General features: G+C 42.4%; 1 protein-coding gene across 1 annotated transcript in view; it reads left to right on the top strand.

Moving 5' to 3' along the window:
- LOC115481865 (interferon alpha-13-like) overlaps positions 1-19,165 on the top strand; it is a 32,966-nt gene extending 13,801 nt beyond the window's left edge. Inside the window, exons 3-5 of the mRNA XM_030221300.1 lie at positions 4,211-4,363; positions 7,940-8,041; positions 17,643-19,165. Coding sequence (XP_030077160.1) covers positions 4,211-4,363; positions 7,940-8,041; positions 17,643-17,762 — 375 coding nt within the window. The 3' untranslated portion in view covers positions 17,763-19,165. The remainder of the gene's footprint in view (positions 1-4,210; positions 4,364-7,939; positions 8,042-17,642) is intronic.
- Positions 19,166-24,075: the final 4,910 nt, after the last annotated feature.

Consider the following 24,075-nt stretch of genomic DNA (forward strand, 5'->3'; position numbering starts at 1 on the left):
CATATTTGTTTTCCATTATCGGCGAAAGGCGCCCATCTCTGTTCACCCGATAACCACGCCCCAGTTCCGCCTTCACCACGCCTTCGACACGCCCCCATCAACTTTGTCCGCATCCGCGACAGAGTGCAGTTGAAAACGTCCAAATTCGGCTTTCGATTATACCGCTTTATTCGTTTTTGTGAGATAAACGTCTATCTCCCGATTTGGGTCACAATATAGGCGTTTTTCTATTTTGATTATAAGCAGGACTGTCAGCTAGCACATTTGCTTATTTCCGATCTGACGAAGAAGGGCAACCTTCGAAAGCTAATCAAGAAATGTATTAAGTTATGTCCAATAAAAAAGGTATCATCTTATTTTCTTTTCCATGTTTTATTTTGTTTGATTTCTATTGATAACCTTAAGAGTGGACTAACATGGCTACCACACTCCTCTACTTAACCCTGTAATAAAATTTGATTTGCACAATTGACTGATCTGCTTTGTTTGTGTCCACGTTGGATTTTGCAGATCGTGTGCCTTGCTGTTTTTTGGGGCCATCTAAGTTGTCCGCCTGTGCAGATGATTTGTTGTTTTATTTGCATGTTCACTCCTTGCCTAACTTGTTTGTGCTGATTGAGCAGTTTTCAGGGATTTCTGGATATAAAATCAACTGGGCGGTATCAACAGCTATGCACCCTAATTTGCATAGGCATAGGCGGCATTTTGAGGATTTGCCTCTGTTGTGACGTTTGGGGATATGGTATGGTCATACAATTGAGAGTTCCTTGGAGTTTAGTAGGGTGGCTCTTGAGAAGATTGCAGATGATGCGTTCTTAAAGGGTCCGCTTTATGTTTGTTGTGGTGGGGGAGGTTGGATGAACTTAAAATGGTTTGGGCATCTAAGTTGAATTGTATTTTGAGCATGGTGCCCAACCCTTATCCAGATTCTCTTTACAATGTAAAAAGAATTGAAGCGGTGCAAAGAAAAGCTACGAGAATGGTAAGGGATTTGCGTTACAAGACGTATGAGGAGAGACTTGATGACCTGAACATGTATACTCTGGAAGAAAGGAGAAACAGGGGTGATATGATACAGACGTTCAAATATTTGAAAAGTATTAATCCGCAAACAAACCTTTTCCGGAGGTGCGAAGGCAGTAGAACGAGAGGACATGAAATGAGATTGAAGGGGGGCAGACTCAAGAAAAATGTCAGGAAGTATTTTTTCACGGAGAGAGTAGTGGATGCTTGGAATGCCCTCCCGCGGGAGGTGGTGGAAATGAAAACGGTAACAGAATTCAAACACGCGTGGGATAAACATAAAGGAATCCTATTCAGAAGGAATGGATCCTAAGGAGCTTAGCCGAGATTGGGTGGCAGAGCCAGCCGGTGGTGGGAGGCGGGGATAGTGCTGGGCAGACATACGGTCTATGCCAGAGCCAGTGGTGGGAGGCGGGACTGGTGGTTGGGAGGTGGGGATAGTGCTGGGCAGACTTATACGGTCTGTGCCGGAGGCGGGGGTGGGAGGCGGGGCTGGTGGTTGGGAGGCGGGGATAGTGCTGGGCAGACTTATACGGTCTGTGCCCTGAAGAGGACAGGTACAAATCAAAGTAAGGTATACACAAAAAGTAGCACATATGAGTTTGTCTTGTTGGGCAGACTGGATGGACCATGCAGGTCTTTTTCTGCCGTCATTTACTATGTTACTATGTAAATGAGGTTAAGATCACAAGGTTTCTGCGGCAATGTAAACCGCTAAGAATAGTGTTGAAATCTAGAGGAGGAGTTCATTTTCCAGACTTTAAACTATATCATTCTGGAGACTTGGCAGCAGCTGCAACTGTTTGGTTTGTAGATTGGGATGATCAAGGATGGTTACAATTGGAGAGAACAAAGGCTGCCCCTTTTCCCTTATGGCACAGGTTAACAGGGTTGTTTTGGTTTAATTTGAAGTTAAGAATCCACGGAAAGGTGTTTGGTTGGTTTGTGCATCAACTTGCTCAGGATGTTGGTTTGTGCATGAGCTTGCTCAGGATGGGAGTTTTAAAGCTTTTGAGGTGGTTGAGAATGAGCTCGGTTTGGAGGAAGGCGCTGTTATCATGGTTGCAGGTGAGGCATTGTTTGCGGTGTACCAATTTGATTATGCAGGTAGTGAATGGGGAGTGTTTAAAATTGCTGTTTAAAGATTGTAGGAACGTCTGGGAGAGTGTCTGCTTTATACAGAGAGGTTAGGCGCAGTGAGCTGGAGCATGTCTGGAGAATGATCTGGGGGGTGGGGATTTCTGATTTCTTGTGGGAGTACTTTCGGGCAAAGTTGTATAGACCTTCCATGTCAGCTTTGATAACACAATCTCTTTTTTTATGTTGCTCATAGAGCACTCTGGACCTCTTTAAAGGTGTCTAAGCTATCTAAGGGTAGGTCTAATCTTTGTTTGTCTTTGTAAGACTGAAGGGGGTTCCTTATCTGTTGTTTGGCTGTTCAAATTTAAAACAATTTTGGAACCCAATGTGGGAGCAAGTTCAGTGTGTATTTGATATCCAAGAAGATCGTAATTATAGGCTTGTGGTTTTGAGATCGGAGGGTGGCCTTATATTCTGCATGAGGTCAGAGCTAAGTTGTTCGATATGCTTACGGGAAAAGCTATTCAATCTATTTTATCAGAATGGAAGAGCAAGACTGAGTTGAGTTTGAGTGTATGGCGTTTATTAGATTGTAAGCTCTTTGAGCAGGGACTGTCTTTCTTCTATGTTTGTGCAGCGCTGCGTATGCCTTGTAGCGCTATAGAAATGCTAAATAGTAGTAGTAGTAGTAATGTTGTATTTCTTGTTAGAAGATATGAGGAAGTGGCAGCTGTTAAAAGAAGGAGCTTGTTGGTTTTAGGACAGCCAAAAGATTGTCCTTCAAAGAATGGAAAAAGGACGCAAATGAAGAAAATAAGAAGCAATATAAACACAGACGCTAAAACTCACAGTAACACATTTTTAAGGTACATCAGAATAAGAAAGCCTGCGAGGAAATCCGTGGGACCATTAGATCACGAAGGAGCAAAAGGGGCGCTCAGGGAGGACAAGGTCATAGTGGAAAAGCTGAATGAATTCTTTGCTTCTGTCTTTACGGAAGAAGATGTAAAAGATCTGCTTGTACCGGAAATGGTTTTCAAAGGTGATAATGTGGAGGAACTGAAAGAAATCTCAGTGAACCTGGAAGATGTACCGAGCCAAACTGGCAAATTAAAGAGTGGTAAATCACCTGGACTGGATGGCATACATCCATGGGTACTCAAAGAACTCAAGAATTAAATTACTAATCTGCTGTTAGTAATACGTAACCCGTCATTAAAATTGTCTGTAGTACATGAAGATTGGAGGGTGACCAATGTGATGCCAATTTTTAAAAAGGGTTCCAGGGGTGATCTGGGAAATTACAGACCAGTAAGCCTGACATCAGTGCCAGACAAAATAGTGGAAACTATTATAAAGAATAAAATCATAGAACACATAGACAAACTTCTTTCTCTCCATTCCTCTTGTTAAAAATTGTTCCATGAAGCAGAGTAACACACAAAACATATTTGATCTATAGAATGATGACAGTCTAGATGGTTATGATGGGGTACAGAGAAGGGCAATGAAAATGATAAAGGGGATGGAACGACTTTCCTATGAGGAAAGGCTAAAGCAGCTAGGGCTGTTCAGCTTGGAGAAGAAACAGCTGAGGGGAGATATGACAGGTCTATAAAATAATGAGTGGAGTGGAACGGGTAGAGGTGAATCACTTGTTTACTCTTTCTAATAATACTAGGACTAGGGGGAACGCAATGAAGCTACAAAGTAGTATATTTAAAACAAATCAGAGAAAATAATTCTTCATTCAACATATAATTAAACTCTGGAATTCATTGCCAGAGAATGTGGTAAAAGCAGTTAGCTTAGCAGGGTTTAAAAAAGGGTTGGTTAACTTCCTAAAAGAAAACTCCTTAAGCCATTATTAAGATGGACTTGGGGACTTCTAGGATAAGCAGTATAAAATGTATTGTACTGTTTTGGGATCTTACCAGGTACTTGTAACCTGGATTGACCACTGTTGGAAACAGGATGCTGGGCTTGATGGACCTTTGGTCTGTCTCAGTATGGCAATGCTTATGTTCTTATGACTGAACTGTAGGCAGTCAGGGCACGGGGATAATCTTCCACATCGTCCATCTTATATCTTTCATTACTTTTCCAGATAAAAGCTGCAATGCTGCCAACTCTATATGAGATCCTCCATCATATCCTCAAAATTTACAACGAGGAAGAGAGCAAAATGCCATGGGATCGGACACAACTGGAGCACTTTACAACCGTCCTTCATTGGCAGAATACAGAGCTAAAGAAATATGTAAGTAGCAGGTAATGTGACTAGAGAGGGCTTCTGGTAACACACAACTATTTGCAGGACTCCTGATGGTGACTACATTATCTCCACTGCCTTCCATCTTTCCCGTACATCATGTCATGCTAATCACTTCTGGCCTGGGGAATCTGTAGCACATTAGTGAAGAATGCTTTGGTCTATAACTCCGTTGACCAGTGATTTTCATTTCTGGACCTTGTGAGTGGCAGCCAGGTCTGGGTTTTGAGATACTTTGGGTTCCCTGTAAAACAACAAAAGCCTGTTCGGCTGATGTGAGGAATAGTGGTATAATTCTGTGCTACAGAAGGAGATAATATATAATACTAGTTTATCTGATCAGGGAGGACTCCAAGTGGATCTGTTTTTCAGGGTAACCAAGTGGTGCAAATTAATTAAGCAATAAAGTGCAGAGAATAGATATATCAGGTAGCTAAGCCTGTAGCCAGAAAAGTTGAGAAATTAAGAATGAAAATATCGGAACACTTTGCAGTATTATGGCTCAGCATGCTTCAAAGTAGTGTGTGTTTCTCTATGCAGAACCATGCCCCCTCCAGTTGTGCAGTGATTACCTCTCAGTGAATCAGCCAAGTCCTCTATCAAAAAAGGTTCTGGGGCAAGGAATGACACAGTTTACTAAAATAATCAAATTCAGTTTGATACAACAGTCAAATTCAGCTAGAAACTGTAAATCTAAATAATTATAGCAGTCTCTGCAACGTAAAAGCAAATTAAGCCAGTTGTAAGACTAAAGCTGCTTTTTTTTTACCTAGGACTCAGGGGCGTATCTGGACTCTGGCGGTAGGGGGGGCCAGAGCCAGAGAGAGGGGGCACATTTTAGCCCCCCCCAACGACCCCCCCCCCCACCGCCGCCACTGCCGCCATTGCCAGAACCTCCCCACCAACAACTCTCCACCCTCCCCCCTGCCGTCAACCCTCCCCCGCTGCCGTTGTTTACCTTTGCTGGCGGGGGACCCCAACCCCCGCCAGCCGACCCGACGTCTTTAAAGTTCTTCTTCGGCCTCCGTGGCCGTGCTGTAGTTGACTGTTCAATCCAGTTTGCAGTCTGACGTCCCAGCACGTTGTGGGGACGTCAGACTCCGAACTGGATTGAACAGTCAACTACAGCACGGCCAGCCACGGAGGCCGAAGAAGAACTTTAAAGACATCGGGTCGGCTGGCGGGGGTTGGGGCTGGGGTCCCCCGCCAGCTGAAGAAATATCTTTAAAGGCAGCAAGCGGACCTCGGCTGGTGGGGGGTTGGGGTCCCCCGCCAGCAAAGGTAAACAACGGCAGCGGGGAGGGTTGACGGCGGTAGGGGGGTCCAGGGCAAAATCTGCGGGGGCCCAGGCCCCTGTGGCCCCACGCAGATACGCCCCTGCTAGGACTAGCAATGGAAAGTATTACCTGGCAGAACCTGTCCTCAGTATAGTAGCCAAAGTTAGAATGTTACAGTTAGAGTTAGGAGGGTAAAGGACAAAAAAACTGTTTGAAAAGCTTATCCTCTCTACTATTAGAGCTAGGCAGAAAGGGAAAGAAAGTGTGTGTGTGGGGGAGGGGGTTGTCTTTTTTGGGGTCTGGGTTAGAAGCCAGAGAAGTACACCACAATACAGATTCACAGGACAAATTAATTAAACAATAAAGTCCAGAGAATAGATACAGATGTTGATATTGTCTCAACTAGACTACTGTAATGCAGCAGATGTAGGGTGCAAAGAAAACCTACAAAACACAGCTGCCAGACTGATATTCAAAAAGTGAAAATATGATAGAGCAACCCCACTACTCATAATGTTACATTGGCTCCCGATCAAGGCCAGCACAATCATCTTCAAAATACTATTTGGCATGTCACTGGACTACATGCTAGACATGATCAAACTATCACCAAGAAATGCAAACCCAGGAACCAGAGGTTACCTACTACTTCACCTGCCCAACTGCAAAAACATACTATACAAGTCCACCTACCAGTGGCATAGCTATGTGGGGCCTGGGCCCCCATAGATTTGGCCCTGGACCCCTCTGCCGATGACTCGCCCGACTCCCCTTCCTCTCACCGCCAACCAGCCATCGCCTGCCTTTGCTGGCGGGGGACCCCAACCCCCACCAGCTGAGGTCCTCTTCTTCTCGCAAAAGGCTTCCTTCTGTACAACGTGCAGGACTTCAGAAACAGAAGGAAGCCTTTTGCGAGAAGAAGAGGACCTCAGCTGGCGGGGGTTGGTGTCCCCCACCAGCAAAGGAAGGCGACGGCAGGTTGGCGGCGGGAGGGGGGGGTCGAGAAGTTTGGTGGCAAGGGGGGCAAAGTCGGCAATGGCAGGGGGGGGTCGGCGGCGCTGGGGGGGGGGCTAAAATGTGCCCCCTCACCTCTGGCTCTGGACCCCCCCCTCCTGCCAAAGTCTGGCTACGCCCCTGCCACCTACACGGCAGGATTTAGCTAACTAGGCTCAAAATAGTCATAAGAAACATCATGAACTACCTCCAGTTCAGAAAAGACCTAAAGACCTACCTCTTCAGGAAATTCTGGAACAACAATACACAACACAACCTCTAACTGTTAACGCATCTTTTCATTTAAGAAAAGAACTAAGACATACTTTTCTCAAGAAACCCTATGAGTATTCCACATACATTAATAGTTATCTTGCCAACCACTGTAAAACACAGCATCATAAAACCTTGTACATGTAATTGAATCAATGTCATCTCCAACAACTGTTAAAATGTAAGCCACATTGAACCGAAACTCAATTTTGGATAATTGTGGGATACAAGCATGAATCAATCAATCAATCAATCAATCTGTGGGGGTTTTTTTGTACCAAAGACACCTTGTGAGCAATCGGCTGTGCTTGTGTGCCTCTGCACAGGGATTGTTCTCACTGCTAATGCATGAATGAGAATTGGGATGGGTATATAGAACTTTCTTACCCGTTTCTCATTCACCAAACTGACTGCATCTTGGGTTTCCTGTAAAGGGAAAAGGAAATGGGACTTGATATACTGCCTTTCTGAGGTTTTTGCAACTACATTCAAAGCGGTTTACATATATTCAGGTACTTATTTTGTACCAGGGGCAATGGAGGGTTAAGTGACTTGCCCAGAGTCACAAGGAGCTGCAGTGGGAATTGAACCCAGTTCCCCAGGATCAAAGTCCACTGCACCAACCACTAGGCTACTCCTCCACTCCAAAGAGGGTTTGGATTTAGCTTACACCCTTTTCAATAGTAGTTCAAGGTGAGGTACGTTCATATACAAGGGTGATTTCCCTGGCTCTGGAGGGCTCACAATTCTGAGTTTGTACCTGAAGTGACGAAGGGTTAAGTAACTTGTTCAAATTGTAAGGATTGCCAATGGGATGTGAATCCTGACTTCCCTAGTGCTTAGCCTTCTAGCCATTAGGCTACTCCTCCACTCTTGTAGTCTGTGTCCCAAAGGCCTCTCTTAATCAATGAGCCTGAAACCTTAATCTAATGGTCAACCATTATTTACATACAGAATATTGTTAAAATGTATTTCCTGAAGACTGAATATTGGTACTGACTGTGAATATCTTCCCGTTTAGCTGAGTGTCCAGCTTCCAGCATCCGCTTTAGGCTCTCATAGAAAGAACAGCCTAAAGGTGAAAAAGTTCTTTGAGAAATTAAGAAAATATTTGAAGACAAAGGTACGTTTTGTTCCAAGGCAGAATGTAGTTATCAGTTCTTCATCTGAAAGAGCCACTAAGAATTTGTTTTTCAAATCAGTGTACTATTTTACGGCATAAGTTATTTGCAGGCTGTGACGGTTTATATCGGACCAACACAAGAATTATCCAGAGATGATGTAGGATGTTAACCTTCCGGCCCACACTGTTGCCTTAATCAGATGACCTGGAAAATTCACCTGTCTCACTTTGGCTAATTCTTACCTTGGTCCAGTACAGGGTATTGCAGTGCACAGTAGCGTTTTTAGCACACACTAATAATTACTGTGCGCTAAACACTAGAGACGCCATAGGAATATATGGGCATCTCTAGAGTTTAGTGTACGCTAAAAATGCTAGCGCGCCTTTGCAAAAGGACCCCTAAATTTGTTAAAATTAGAGGGTGTGGTGATAAAACAATTGATGGATTACATAGGTTTGAATTATTATATGACTCACATTCAAGTTTCATAAGCATTTCAGCACAGAAACAGTACTGACTGCATTACTTGTGGAGGGTCGATCGCTCCTGGGAAAAGGCTATCATTTTACTGTTTGATTTATCCAATGTGTTCGATCATGTAGATCACTAATTGATGCTGGGCATCTTGAGTATTGGTAAAAATATGTTGGGTTGGTTTGAAGGTTTTCTTACTTGCAGAAAATATAAAGCAAGATGCCATGTCAGAAGAATGGTTGGCTGAAAGCGGGATTCCGCAGGATTCTCCACTTTCGCCAATATTGTTTAGAAACATAGAAGCATGACAGCAGTTAAGGGCCCATCCAGTCTGGCCATTCTCAGTAACCACTAGCTCCTCCTTTTCCTACGAGATCCCACGTGTCTGTCCCACGTCTTCTTAAACTCTTAAACTTTATTAATGTCTTCATTAGGAGAGATCTTAACTTCAGCAGGCTATAAAATCTTTAGTTATGCCGATGATATTATAATTTTATTACCACTACCTCAATCAGTTGAAGTCATTGCCCTGCAGACAAGGAATTGTATTTTTATATTGAAGTCATGGATCCAGAACCATCATCTGGATCTCAATTAAAAATAAAAAATTTTGTTGGGCCAAGACGATGGTTATCTAGAATGATTACATTCTGAAACTTAGCAGAGTTTTTCTTTTGTAAATAATATTAAAATCTTAGGGATAACACCATCTAGTACCGTAACATTAGATGTTCAAACTAATATTTTTGTTTAAGAAATCATTTTTTCTGTTAAGGAAATTGAGGAGACTTTCAGGCTTATTTTCGAAAGAGAAGGACGCCCATCTTTCGACACAAATTGGAAGATGGGCGTCCTTCTCTCAGGGTCACCCAAATCGAAAGCCGATTTTGGGCATCCCCAACTGTTTTCCATCATGGGGGTGACCAAAGTTCCTGGGGGAGTGTTGAAGGCGTAGCGAAGGCGGGACTTGGGCGTGCCTAACACATGGGCGTCCTTGACCCATAATTGAAAAAAGAAGGGCGTCTCTTGACGAGCACTTGGACGACTTTACTTGGCCCTTTTTTTGTTATGACCAAGCCACAAAAAGGTGCCCGAACTGACCAGATGACCACCGGAGGAAATCAGGGATGACCTTCCCTTACTCCCCTAGAGGTCACTAACCCCCTCCCACCCTCAAAAAAGTTTTTCAAAATATTTTTTGCCAGCCTCTATGCCAGCCTCAAATGTCATACCCAGCTCCCTGACAGCAGTATGCAGGTCCCTAGAGCAGTTTTAGTGGGTGCAGTGCACTTCAGGCAGGCGGACCCAGGCCCATTCCCCCCTCCACCTGTTACACTTGTGGTGGTAAATGTGAGCCCTCCAAAACTCACCAGAAATGCACTGTACCCACATGAAGGTGCCCCCCTTCACCCATTAGGGCTATGGTAGTGGTGAACAGTTGTGGGGAGTGGGTTTTGGGGAGCTCAGCACACAAGGTAAGGGAGCTAAGCACCTGGAAACAATTTGTGAAGTCCACTGCAGTGCCCCCTAGGGTGCCCGGTTGGTATCCTGGCATGTCAGGGGGACCAGTGCACTACGAATGCTGGCTCCACCCATGACCAAAGGGCTTGCATTTGGTCATTTCTGAGATGGGCGTCTTTAGTTTCCATTATCGCCGAAAATCAGAAACGACCAAGTCTAAGGACGACCATCTCTAGGGACGACCTAAATGTCAAGATTTGGGCGTCCCCGACCATATCATCGAAACGAAAGATAGACGTCCATCTTATTTCGATAATATGGATTTCCCTGCCCCTTCGCCGGGACGTCCTGCGAGCACGTCCTCAGGAAAACTTGGGCGCCCCTTTCAATTATGCCCCGCTTTGTAACTTGCTCGAAACTCATGTTTTTTGCCTGGTAGTTCAGAGTCTGTTTCTCTCGATTACGGATTATAGCAACAGTATATATGCAGCAGGATGTCAAAAAGGTTTAATTAAAAACATTCAAACAATTCAGAATACTGCCAAATGGCTGTTTTATTCAGCCCCACTACTGATAAAGCTACATTGGCTGCCAGTTGAAGTATGCATCCAATTTAAAATGTGTACGTTAGTTTTTAAAACCCTTTACAGCTCAGCTCTTTCTTATTTAGCTGAGTGAATTAATATTCCAACAAAAGAAAGACGTTTTCAAGATTGTATGTGGTTACATTATCCAAACCCTACTAAGCTGAAGAATAAAACCATCTTATCTGCAAGTTTTGTGTATCAGGCTTCGACCATTTCAAATTCACTTCCTATTTATACTAGATAAACAAGGGATTATTCGATCTTTTGGAAGTTATTAAAGGCTTTTTTTTTTTTAGGAAACTTCTGAAAGCTTAAATACTGTAGATGTTGATGTTATTCCAGACAACTCCATTGTCAGTTCCCAGGTTTTGTCCGGTTACTTTTGATTTTGTGATCCGCCTTGAACTCTAATGAGTGATTTCAAATTCAAATCAATTCTTGTATACTGCTAATATACCCTTTCCAGGATTCAGTGCGGTTTACAGTCTAGGTGAGACAAAATCAGATAGTGAGGTATGAGAACCATTAGAGACCATTGGTGTAATGAACGAGATCAAAAATATTATAAGAAAGGATACAAGAATTATGTAATAATGGTTACGGTAAGATGGTACTGATTCTGTTGGGGGGGGGGGGGGAGTTGGGAGAGGGTTTTTCCATTGACCTATGCAGCTGCACCTTTAAGCTGGTATTTACGCATGAAGATGTAAAGGTCATTGTGGAACCTTTTAGGTTTCCATGTGTATCCTTGCCCCGTCCACATCTACACCTCACTCGCTGAGAATCTGTAGTGCAGCTCTCCATGTGCACACAGCAGCCAAACTAGAATTGCACTTAACTAGTTTAGCGTTTGATTTAAGGTTCTGGTTCCCAAACCGGGTCCTGAAGGCACCCCAGCCAATCAAGTTTTTGGGATATCCACAATGAATATTCATGAGAGAGATTTGCATGAAGTGGATTTAAGGCTTTTCTTCCTTCCTATTTCTCCGGTACAATCTCAGGGGTCCATTTATTGAGCTGCATTATGCGCTAAAGTGTGCCTAACACAGCTAAAAATAGAGTACAGCGGGACGCACTCAGGCATCCTTAGTGCATCTACATTATTACACGCTGACTGGTTAGTGCAGGGATACCGTGTGAACCTTTACTGGCTACAAAATGGGTGGCAATACGTGCTCAACCAAAACAAACACAGGGTGGAAGAAAGCCAAGTCCAAGTGACCAGCCGAAACACAGAAGAGCTCCAAACAAAGTTTATTGGGACCCTACACGGTCCGTGTTTCAGCGGAAAAGCCTTCTTCAGGGGTTGATAGATGAGTCCTCTGCTGAACGTCAAAGCGACTGAGTGCTAGCAAAGCACGAGTTTGAGGACGCTGGGTCCAGGAGCAGGGACGCAGCCAAACCAAATTTTATTTTATTTATTTATTTGTCAACCTCATAAAAGGAGTTTGATAATTATATATTAAGTTAGTTTGGAGGTGTCCCTTTAAATTGGTGAAAACAATTTTTTTCACCCCATACACAATATATATCTAACAAATGGAACCTCAAACCTCCTAACAAGAAACCATGCCAAAATATCGCCAATCTCTTGTATATATAGGAGTAGGTTAATATCATAGGTTCCTATTTAAGAGAGAAAAAAAGAGAAAAAAACCCCAACGCAAAAACTCATACTATATGAGAAAACCGTATGGGGTAAAAAACTCTCTCTCCCTCTTAAAAAATGTAAATTAAACGGACACCAAAAACCCAAACTACCCAAAACTGGCCCCAGCCAGAATCAGACTACCTAAAAAAGCCCCATAGGGAGAAAACTTGCAGTTCAATAAACCATAACAAAAAACGATAACAAAAAACCTATCCAAATATATCTAACCTTATAAATAGTAAAGCCAAGTTTACTTAACTTATTGCTGGCATAACTGCTTCAAGGAAATGTAGATCAAAATCCCCCCTAGTAGGGCTCCGGAGCCTTAAAATACTTGTGTAACGGCGAAAAAAACGCCGACCCTTCAACAAGAGCGCCTTGTTTCGCCAACCTCGTGGCTGCTTCAGGAAGGGCGCTTCACATCCATCTGAAAAAATAAAGCCAATTAACACTGAAGACTAAAGCTCAGTTATATGGATCTCAAAGATGGTCTTTGAGATCCATATAACTGAGCTTTAGTCTTCAGTGTTAATTGGCTTTATTTTTTCAGATGGATGTGAAGCGCCCTTCCTGAAGCAGCCACGAGGTTGGCGAAACAAGGCGCTCTTGTTGAAGGGTCGGCGTTTTTTTCGCCGTTACACAAGTATTTTAAGGCTCCGGAGCCCTACTAGGGGGGATTTTTGATCTACATTTCCTTGAAGCAGTTATGCCAGCAATAAGTTAAGTAAACTTGGCTTTACTATTTATAAGGTTAGATATATTTGGATAGGTTTTTTGTTATCGTTTTTTGTTATGGTTTATTGAACTGCAAGTTTTCTCCCTATGGGGCTTTTTTAGGTAGTCTGATTCTGGCTGGGGCCAGTTTTGGGTAGTTTGGGTTTTTGGTGTCCGTTTAATTTACATTTTTTAAGAGGGAGAGAGAGTTTTTTACCCCATACGGTTTTCTCATATAGTATGAGTTTTTGCGTTGGGGTTTTTTTCTCTTTTTTTCTCTCTTAAATAGGAACCTATGATATTAACCTACTCCTATATATACAAGAGATTGGCGATATTTTGGCATGGTTTCTTGTTAGGAGGTTTGAGGTTCCATTTGTTAGATATATATTGTGTATGGGGTGAAAAAAATTGTTTTCACCAATTTAAAGGGACACCTCCAAACTAACTTAATATATAATTATCAAACTCCTTTTATGAGGTTGGGATATTATCTTTAGAGTTTGTATTCTCTCATAGTGGTTAGAGTTTATTTATTTATTTGTGGCATTTATACCCCGCTCTTTCCCACTCAATAGCAGGTTCAGTGCGGCTTACAAAGTATCACAGAGATAATACAGGGATGGAAACAATGTATCAAAGAGATGACATAATTACTTAGATTAGGTTCAGTTTGGTACGATGTATCACAGAGATGATAAAGTATGGAACAAAGTGTCGCAGGGACGGCATAATTTCATAGAGTGGGACAGTAGTAAGAGATGTGTTGAAGGGATTAGAGTGTGGGTGATATATAGTGGTGTGGAGTTATGTTTGAGAATTAGGACGGGTGGTAGGCTTGTTTGAAGAGGTAAGTCTTCAGCAGTTTTCGGAAGGGTAGATGCTCGGTGGTTTTTCGGATGTGTCGAGGTAAGGCGTTCGAGAGTTGGCTGCCTATTACAGAGAAGTTGGATGCGTAGTAGGTTATGTATTTAAGGCCTTTGCAGTAAGGGAGATGAAGATTGAGATATGTTCTAGAAGTACTGGTCCAGTTTCTGGCTGGAAGATTGATCAGGTTGGACATGTAGCTTGGGGATTCGCCATTGAGGATCTTGTGGATCATTGTGTGGGCTTTGAAGTGTAGTCGTTCCTTGATTGGGAGCCAGTGAAGTTTTTCATGAAGTGGTGTTGCGCTTTCAAATCTTGATTTGCCAAACATGAGTCTAGCTGCTGTGTTTTGGGCTGTTTGGAGTTTTTTCATGATTTGGGCTTGGCATCCGATGAAGATGCTGTTGCAGTAGTCGGCATGGGTGAGCACTGTGGATTGTACTAGATTGCGGAAAGTTTTCTGTGGAAGGTATGGTTTCACTCTTTTCAGTATCCACATCATGTTGAACATCTTTTTCGTCATGGCTTTTGCATGAGTTTCTAAAGTTAGGTGTTTGTCTAATGTTACTCCTAGGATTTTTAGATTATCAGATATTGGGATTGTAACGTCAGAGGTGGTCAGGGTGGTTGGGAGCTGAGTAGTGTGTTGTGACGAAAGGATGAGGCACTGAGTTTTTTCTTTATTCAGTTTCATCTTGAAAGCGTTGGCCCAGGATGCTAGAGTATTCATGGCAGTGAATATTTTCTCCGAGATTTCTGTAAGAGTGGATTTGAAAGTGATGAATATTGTGACATCATCAGTGTAGATGAAGGGATTTAGGCCTGATTTGGATAGGGATCATCATGAGGTTGAAGAGGATCGGGGATAGGGGTGATCCTTGGGGGACTCCGCATTTTGAGTTTTCTTCTTTGTTTCCACTGGTTGGCGATAAGTGCTGACACAGTCATTTTTAAATGGCAATATAGCGCGTTGCCATTAATACAAAAAATAGAAAAATTAGTCATTTTACAGCGGAGGTATAAATGGCCTTAGTGCAGGAAAGACTCACACACAGATGCACCAAGGTCACTTTTTGTCGTAGCTTAATAAAAGGACCCCTTAGATTGTAAGCCTTCAGGGACTGGAAAATAGCTACTGTACCTAAAGGTAAGTCGCCTCGAGCTACAACTGAAAAAAGCCGTGAGTGGATGATATAACTCTCCTCACTCCAGTTATCAAGGATTTAAAAAATACCTATCGCGCCATATCTTACAATGTTTCTTCATTATTACTGATTGGATGTCATCTCGTTTTCTCAAACTGAACAAGGAAAAAACAAAATTCCGTCTGTTTGGGGCCCCACAGAATCAAATAGAGGAGACAAAGTTCATTGTTGATTTTATTTATTTATTTATTTTATTTATTGCATTTGTATCCCACATTTTCCCACCTATTTGCAGGCTCAATGTGGCTTACAGAGTTCTGTTATGACATTGTCATTCCAGGATAGCAGATACAATTAGTGATGTACAAAGATTAAATGAGGGGGGGGGGGGGAAAGAGGAGAGTTGGGTGAGTAAGTATAGAAGATAGATTTTCTTGACTCGTTGTGTTGGTGCAGTAGTTTAGTAAGGCTGTGGGTTTTCTTTGTAGGCCTTGTTGAAGAGACAAGTCTTCAGGGATTTACGAAAGTTGGTAATTTCGTCAATAGATTTCAACTCAGTAGGTAATGCATTCCACAGCTGCATGCTCATGTAAGAGAAGGTAGTGGCATGTATCAGTTTATATTTTAGTCCTTTGCAGCCGGGGAAGTGCAGGTTAAGGTACTTGCGGGATGATCTTTTGGTAGGTTGGGGCGTCTGCGTGAATGATTTTGTGTACAATCGTGCATATCTTGAACGCGATACGCTCCTTAAGTGGAAGCCAGTGAAGTTTCTCTCTTAGGGGTTTTGCACTTTCATATTTAGTTTTTCCGAATATGAGTCTGGCGGCGGTATTCTGGGCTGTTTGGAGTTTTTTGATAGTCTGTTCTTTGCAGCCAGCGTACAGTGCGTTGCAGTAGTCTAGGTGACATTACCATTGACTGTACTAGGGTACGGAAGATGTATCTCGGGAAGAAAGGTTTTACTCTTGAGTTTCCACATAGAGTAGAACATCTTTTTTGTTGTATTTTTCACGTGGGTGTCGAGTGTGAGGTTTCGATCGATGGTAACTCCAAGTATTTTCAGATTTTGTGAGATGGGAAGAGAACAATATGGTGTTGTTATAGTGGTGAAGTTGCTTGTGTTATGTTGTGAGGTGAGTACAAGACATTGTGTTTTTTCTGCATTAAGTTTTAGCTGGAATGCATCCGCCCAGGAGTGCATGATTTGGAGGCTTTGGTTGATCTCGTTGATAAAATAACCTATAAGTTAGAGCGCTCTATTAGGATCTTGGGAGTTATATTGGGTGAAAAATTGTCAAAGGAACCTCAAGATAATTCACTGGTGAAAACATCTTTCTATATAATGAGGAAGTTGAGAAGTATACAAAAAAAAAACTTACTTGAAGAAATATTTAGATTAGTGATACAATCCCTGATCCTCAGTAAATTAGATTACTGTAACATCGTATATTTAGGTCTGCCAAAATGGCTGTTGAGGAAAATGCAGACAGTACAGAATGTAGTGATATGATTGATTTTTTTTCTTTTAATAAATCAGATAGGATCACTCCATTTTCATCAAGTTGCATTGGCTTCCGATAGAAGCCGAGGGCATTATTTAAGATGGGAAGTTTATTGTTTAATATAGGCTCAAGGTTTGATTCCTCACTATGTGCTTTCTTTAGTTAAATATTCTTGCAAGGGTCAATTCTACTGTACACGAGGCTCATCTTTTTTCTCCATTCCTAGTCCCAGAGGAATAACATCTAAAAAGTTATTACTTTATTTGTGTATCAAGCTGCTAGGTTATGGAATAGTCTATTGGTCTGAGGCATTTGATTACTTATCGTCACTTTAGGAATGAACTGAAGACACTTCTTTTTAATAAATATGTGATGAGAAACTAGATCATAAGGATTTTCATCACAATTAGGTTCCTATTTTGTAATATTTGATTATGTGATTGTTACAATGGATTTAATTATATTTCCTAGACTTATTTGGTTCTAGTCGCTTGGTTGTAACCCACTATGAACTGTTTTATTGGTATTGGCAGGTTATATATGAATTAACTCTAACTGTAACTAAATCCAAAGGGTCTGATATTCAGACCACAGGAGTTAGCCCGGCTAACTTCCGTGGTACCGTTAAACCCGGATATCCAATGCTGGGCCGTTTCTAGTGTCCGGCATTGAATGTCCGGTTTATTTTTGGCCGGTTAGAAGATACCTGGCTATGTTGAAATTCAGACTTAGCTGGTTATCTTCTAACTGGCCAAAGATATCCCACATGTTCATGCAGCCAAATATAGATGCTAAAGTGGGGCAGAAAATCGGTGGGTAGCCGGTTATGTCGGCTGATATAACTGGCTCTCTACTTGCTGCTAACCGGTGATGTTTAGTGGGAGATAGTTGGCCATCCCCTGCTGAATATCGCTGGATAGATGGATAGGGAGCCTTTAACCGGCCAGGTGCCAATCCTGGCCAGATAAATGCTTTTGAGTATCGGGGGGAAAGTGTCTTCCCTTCCTCCTATGGAAAAAAGAGCTTTATTTATTTGTTACATTTATACCCCACATTTTCCCACCTATTTGCAGGCTGAATGTGAATCAGGCCCGTAAACTCTTGGAAGTTTCATACTCCAGGCCCCGAGTGACTGCTCTGTCTGTGTATTACAAGGCTGGGTGCCACCGGATAACTGTGTTCTCCGGGCTTCTTTGCAGGACTACAGTGGCTGCGCGTGGGAGGCCGTCAGAGATGAAACGCAACAATGCCTTCAGTACATCTATAGCTATGTATCAAGCGCTAACCCCCTTGTCGTGACGGTGAAGCAGAGGAGCTGAGAGACGTAGGGTTTGGATCTGTGTAAAAAACCTCCCATCACTATCACTGTCAGAAGTAACCCTGAACGAAGTTAACAACCAGAGAGCGTAACGCACTCAGAAAGACTGTATGTAACAACATCAGAGCTCTGTGATGCTAGACCTTGTGTATTTATTTCATCAATATTTAACTATTTATTTTGGACATGCAGGATCCTATGTTCTTTTGCACATATGAAACCAATTACTGGTCATTTAAAATTATGAAACACGTAGAAAGAGGGAACCAGTAAAATAACCTCACACCATACTTCCTCGGTGGACAGAACACTAAGAATCCATGGCCACTTTGGGGTGCACAATCTCTCATTATACAGCCTCCTCACACATTTCTTAACAAAAAAGGTGGGAATCGTAAAATCATCAGCTGCACCTCTGACACCTTTAACCATGGCGCTTACTGTTTTGATATAATCATCTACCTCCTTGAGTGCATCTCTTTATTTTTATGTAGATGCCAACATTTTATAGAAAATGATATAAAATCACCAAAGATTTTCAAATTTGCTCAGAAAAGTACATAAAAAAGTTAAATGTTCTGTACATTCCCAAAGCTTTTGGGTAATTTGATAAAGACATTCTTAGGTGTAAAACTGGTTTTGATGTAGAGAAAGGGCTTTGATAAACCACTTGACCTTTTTCCCCCAGACTCGATAAAGTTGGGGGCCCAAATTTACAACCAGTGTAACAATTTGGGTGTGCTTTATAGAATAGTGCCATTTGCCTGCTTAGCTTGTTAAATTAGGCACTAATTGGGATTAATAGTCCTTAAATGGCTTTAATTGGTGTTAATTGGCACAAATTTGTAATTACGCACACAACTGCAGTTAGAGGCTATTCTATAAACATAGGGCCTGATTTTCAAAATGATTTAAATAGCCAGGAGAGGCTCCTGGCCATTTAAATTGCCTACCTGGGGCTGTGAGGGAGTGGATGGAATAGGGACTGATGATACAGTTCAGCCACCTTGCAGCAGGTGGCGCTAGTCTGCAAAGTCTGAAACTAATGCTGAGTCAGCTCTGGCTGGAGCTAATAGCCCTGAGGCTGAATAGATCAGGGAGACCCCGATACAGAGGTTTCCAGGAGGGAGCTCCAGGAGAGGAGAGGACTCCGCTGCAAGCTGAGCTGTAGTACCCAAGGAGGCAACAAGGGATGTGGCTTAGGCTTCATTGGTATCAGAATTGTATGGGAAGACTGACAAGGTAGGAGACACCTTGAGTTACATTCAGAAAGTACATGCTTTGATGTGAACAGACAATGTGTTGGGCTAGGCAGGGAGCTAGCCCTAATTAGAGACTGGACGGACTTGTGCTGGATGAAAGCCTGTGAAGTAACAGGGGCACATGGTGTGTCAAATAATAAAATATTTGCCCTTTTTCTTGCAAACCCTGTGTGTCTGACTGAGTTTGTGCCTGATCCAAGCCACACCCTTGACCCCATTACTACAGGGGCTAACTGGGTATTTTCAGAGGCACTTTATCAGATTGTGCTCATGAAAATGCCCGGTTAGCATCCAAATAAACAGGAGCGAACAACATACACAACGCGAGGAAAAATAGACCCCACAATATTCTGGCAACAGATCTACCAGAACGAATGGACAACAAACGCTGACACCATCCAATTCCTCCAAGAATGGGACGATCTATGTACAACAACATTAGACAAAATCGCCCCAATCCAAACCAGAACATCACACAGGAAAAAAGCAAATCCATGGTTCACACAAGTCAGGAAACTAGAACGAGAATGGAACAAAAAGAGAGACGAACAAACACTAAATGCCTGGAAATTACTTCGGAGAAAATACAAATACACCATAAACAGACCAAAAGACTACATTACAAAACAATAATAGGGCCAAACTACAAAGACACACATAAACTCTTCAACCTTGTGAACAAACTGTTAGACACCACACCAGTTACAAACAATGGCAAAAATATACCAGATGTGGACAACCTTGTGAAATACTTCAAGGAGAAAATTATACAACTACGACTCAAAATACCGGTTAGCCCTATGGAGTACGCCACACTTTTAGATTGTCTAGATCCAGAAGAAGGAACACACCCAGCAGACAGAACATGGACCGAATTCGAAATACTATCAGAAGACCCCATCTCTGAAACTCTCAAAAGATATGCCAAATCCCACTGCAAACTAGACACATGCCCAAATAACCTCATGAAATCTGCTCCTCAACAATTCATAATAGACCTAAGGAACCATGTGAACTTCATGCTACAAAACGGACTTTTCCCAAAAGAAAAAGGAAAAATCTTACTCACCCCAATTCCTAAAGATACAAAGAAAAGCACGAGTGAATTAACCAACTACAGGCCAGTAGCATCCATACCACTAATAACCAAAATAACCGAAGGAATGGTAACTAAACAACTCACAAACTATCTAAACAAACACTCAATACTGCATGATGCCCAATCAGGATTCCGGTCGAATCATAGCACAGAAACAGTATTAGTCACCCTTATGACTAAATTTAAACAAATAATTGCGACTGGCAACAACATACTCCTCCTACAATTTGACATGTCAAGTGCCTTCAATATGGTTGACCACGGAATCCTATTACACATACTTGAATACTTTGGCATTGGAGGAAATGTCCTGAATTGGTTCAAGGGGTTCCTAACCCAACGTTCGTACCAAGTCACATCAAATTCGACCACGTCTAAGGCATGGACACCTGAATGTGGAGTACCTCAAGGATCACCTCTCTCACCAACCATTTTCAACCTAATGATGATCCCTCTGGCAAAACTCCTATCAAACCATAACCTCAACACATATATCTACGCTGATGATGTGACAATATACAGTACATCCCTTTCAAACAAGACATTAATGAAATATTCAACGAAATCAATCAAAGCCTACACATCATGAACACATGGGCAGATGCATTTCATCTGAAATTAAATGCAGAAAAAACTCAATGCCTGATACTCACCTCCCAATACAACACAAAGGAATTTACCGCTTTAAACACACCAAACCTAAACCTTCAAATCTCAGAAACGCTAAAAATCCTTGGAGTCACTCTCAACCGCCATCTAACGCTCGAAAATCACGCAAACAACACAACTAAAAAGATGTTTTACTGCATGTGGAAATTGAAAAGGATAAGACCATTCTTCCCAAGATCAGTCTTTCGCAGCCTAGTACAATCCCTCGTACTCAGCCATCTGGATTACTGCAACTCACTTTACGCAGGTTGCAAAGAGCAAACACTGAGGAAACTTCAAACGGCCCAAAATACAGCAGCCAGACTCATCTTTGGAAAGCCAAAATATGAAAGTGCAAAACCACTACGAGAGAAACTGCACTGGCTTCCACTCAAAGAACGCGTCACTTTTAAAGTATGCACATTAGTCCACAAAATCATTCACGGCGAAGCCCCAGCCTACATGTCTGAGTTAATAGACTTACCACCCAGAAACGCCAAAAGATCATCCCGAACCTTCCTCAACCTCCACTTCCCCAATTGCAAGGGCTTGAAATACAAGACGCTACACGCGTCAACCTTTTCTCACATGAGCACGCAGTTTTGGAATACACTGCCGCGCAACTTAAGAACGATCCACGAGCAAGCTTCCTTCCGCAGATTATTGAAGACCCATCTTTTTGAAAAAATTTACGGAAAGAGCCAAAACACATAAAGTCCACACTCACTGTTCACTAATGCATCATACATCCACTTCTGAACTCTCATCCCCGTAATCTCACATCACTCATACCTTTAGTCACAGAAATATGCATACCATATGTCTTTATGCCTTATCGCCCTTTAAGCTCTCACTGTCTCCTTCCAACGTTTCAATGTTTGTGTTCCATTGTTACATTCCTTAACGACACTTCGATTGTCTCGCATAACTCTGCACAATGTAATCCATAACCAATTTATAACAAACTGTATTTCCATCATTCATCTCATATTGCAAGCCACACTGAACCCGCAAAAAGGTGGGAAAATGTGGGATACAAATGCAATAAATAAATAAATAAATCTGAAACTGGCTATTTTGGGGGCATTCCAGGGATGGAGTCGGAATCCTATCTTTACGGAGGTCTTCATAGCCAGTTAAGTGCCGAATATCTTGCTTAACTGGCTATATTTTTGCTGACTCTGTATACCCCAAAATTCAATGCCAGAACCTGGACATGGCCTGGCACTGAATTTCTGGGTATAATGACATCGGTGATCAGCAAAACGCAGATCACCACCTGCTGAATATTGGGCCCAAAACACCTAAATGCTGTAGCTCGCAAATACAAAGGGGGGTGTGCATATGGGCAGGTCAGGGGGCATGTCTTGCTATTACAAAGAGAATGTGACCATGGGTGGGTTAGGGGCATGTCTTACAGGGAGAGAAGAGAGAGATGAAGGATACCATGGGGGAGGGAAGGACAGAGGTCTTGGAGATTAGGGGTAGGAAGGCTGAGAGGGAGGGAAGGAGAGAGATGCTTAATGTTATGGGGGGAGGGGAGAAGGTAGAGAAAGAGAGAAATGCTGGAGACCGTGGGGGGGGGGGGGGGGGGTTGGGAGGGAGAGAGGGAAGGAAGGAAGGAGAGTGATGCAAAACTGGGTTGAAAACCCTACAACTCACTCAACCAAAACTACACTTTTTTCTCTCTTTATTGTCAGAACAACTCAGCCACATGGGCCTGTGGAGACTGGCTGAAGGTACTGTTTCTCCTGCGGAGGACACTCTCAATCTGTGTGTTTTGGGAATGGCTCTTTCATTAATACTTTGGGCCATGGGCCAATTTTAGCAGGAAATGGAAAAGGTGATAATGTTGCAGGAATTACCACTATTGTTAGCAGAATCTGTGGTACTTCAGGAATCAAACACCACACACCAGAATGAGAGAGAAATCTTCTTTATTTGCCAGCAAACAAAGCAGGACATCAGCACTAGGTCTCTTCTTCTCTTTCTCAGCTCTCTGGATCCTGCGTCTCCTGTCTGTCCTCTAACGTAAGCTGCCTCTGCTCTCAGTTATATAGGGTCCTACACCTCTCTAGACCCCCTTTCTCACCAGATGGTAAAGAATAGATTGATTACCCTGTCTTGAACTAATTATCTCTATACATTTACTCCAAAATATCAGTTACATAGGTTTAAGATATTTCCTAAACTGACCTATGACCTGGGGCCTCTCAAACTAGACAATGTGGCACCTATCTCTTGCATTTTATTATTATTTCTCATAATCAGATTCCCAATCAACTTCATACTAACTGGGTTCTGGCATTCATTAAGGGGTCAAGGGGCCAATCTTGCTTAATGGCACACATACATGATTTGTTATTACTTTCAGAATACCAGGCCTACATTTAGCTATAATTAATCAAGGAGAAGACTTTTCCTGACCTCTTTCACCTAGCTTCCTACACAGAACTAGCTAGGACTGTGGATAATTCAAACCAGATGATGACCTCTTAAACTGCAGACAATCTCACTTGAAAAGTCAGCCACTGATGTAACACTGAATTGAAAAGATATTCTACATAGAAATAGAACTTATTAATTACACAGAATAAAACATATTCTAAAATAAGCAGAAATCAGAATTCCTTATAAGACAAATTCTAACTCATCTAGAATTATTTAAACCTACACTATCTCCTTCTAGACAGCATTAGCCTAATCCTTTAATCTGCCTGCGAAACTGTCCAGTATGCCTTGCTTATAATGGTATCCAGATGTGGTAAATATGAACTAGCCTTAACCATCCATCACTCAAAACAGGACAAAGAAAGTTTCATTTCTCTCTGACCTTTCTAACCTCTAGTCTAGCAAAAGCTAGACTTCTGAGCAATTAAACCCAGATGACATTCTTCCACTTTACAGGACTGAACCAAACTTTAAACAGAATTAACAAATATAATTTCTCTGCCCAGGCTGCCTCAATAATACTCAGCACCACAGAGCACCCCCTGAAACAAAAGCCCCTATTCTTCCACAGGATCCCTCTGACCACATATATAACAATCCAGAAAATGTTTTTCCCCAAATACCCATGTTCTGCTTCTGTGAAAGGGCAGCATTTCCTTAACATGGTCTCTTAAAGCCACATCTTCAGAGTCCCTCCTTAACTGCATTATGCAGAAACCCCTCAGCACCATCAAACATTTCAAGTTGCCACAGCCCCCCCCCCCCCCCCGCACCTCTCTTCTCGAACGGCCACTTCTCAACCTCAGTTTCTTGAACTGGTCCATGGTCCCCCTTCTCTGGGACGTCATCATGTC

This window comes from Microcaecilia unicolor, chromosome 12 (genome assembly GCF_901765095.1).
Source record: "Microcaecilia unicolor chromosome 12, aMicUni1.1, whole genome shotgun sequence".
Lineage (NCBI taxonomy): Eukaryota > Metazoa > Chordata > Amphibia > Gymnophiona > Siphonopidae > Microcaecilia > Microcaecilia unicolor.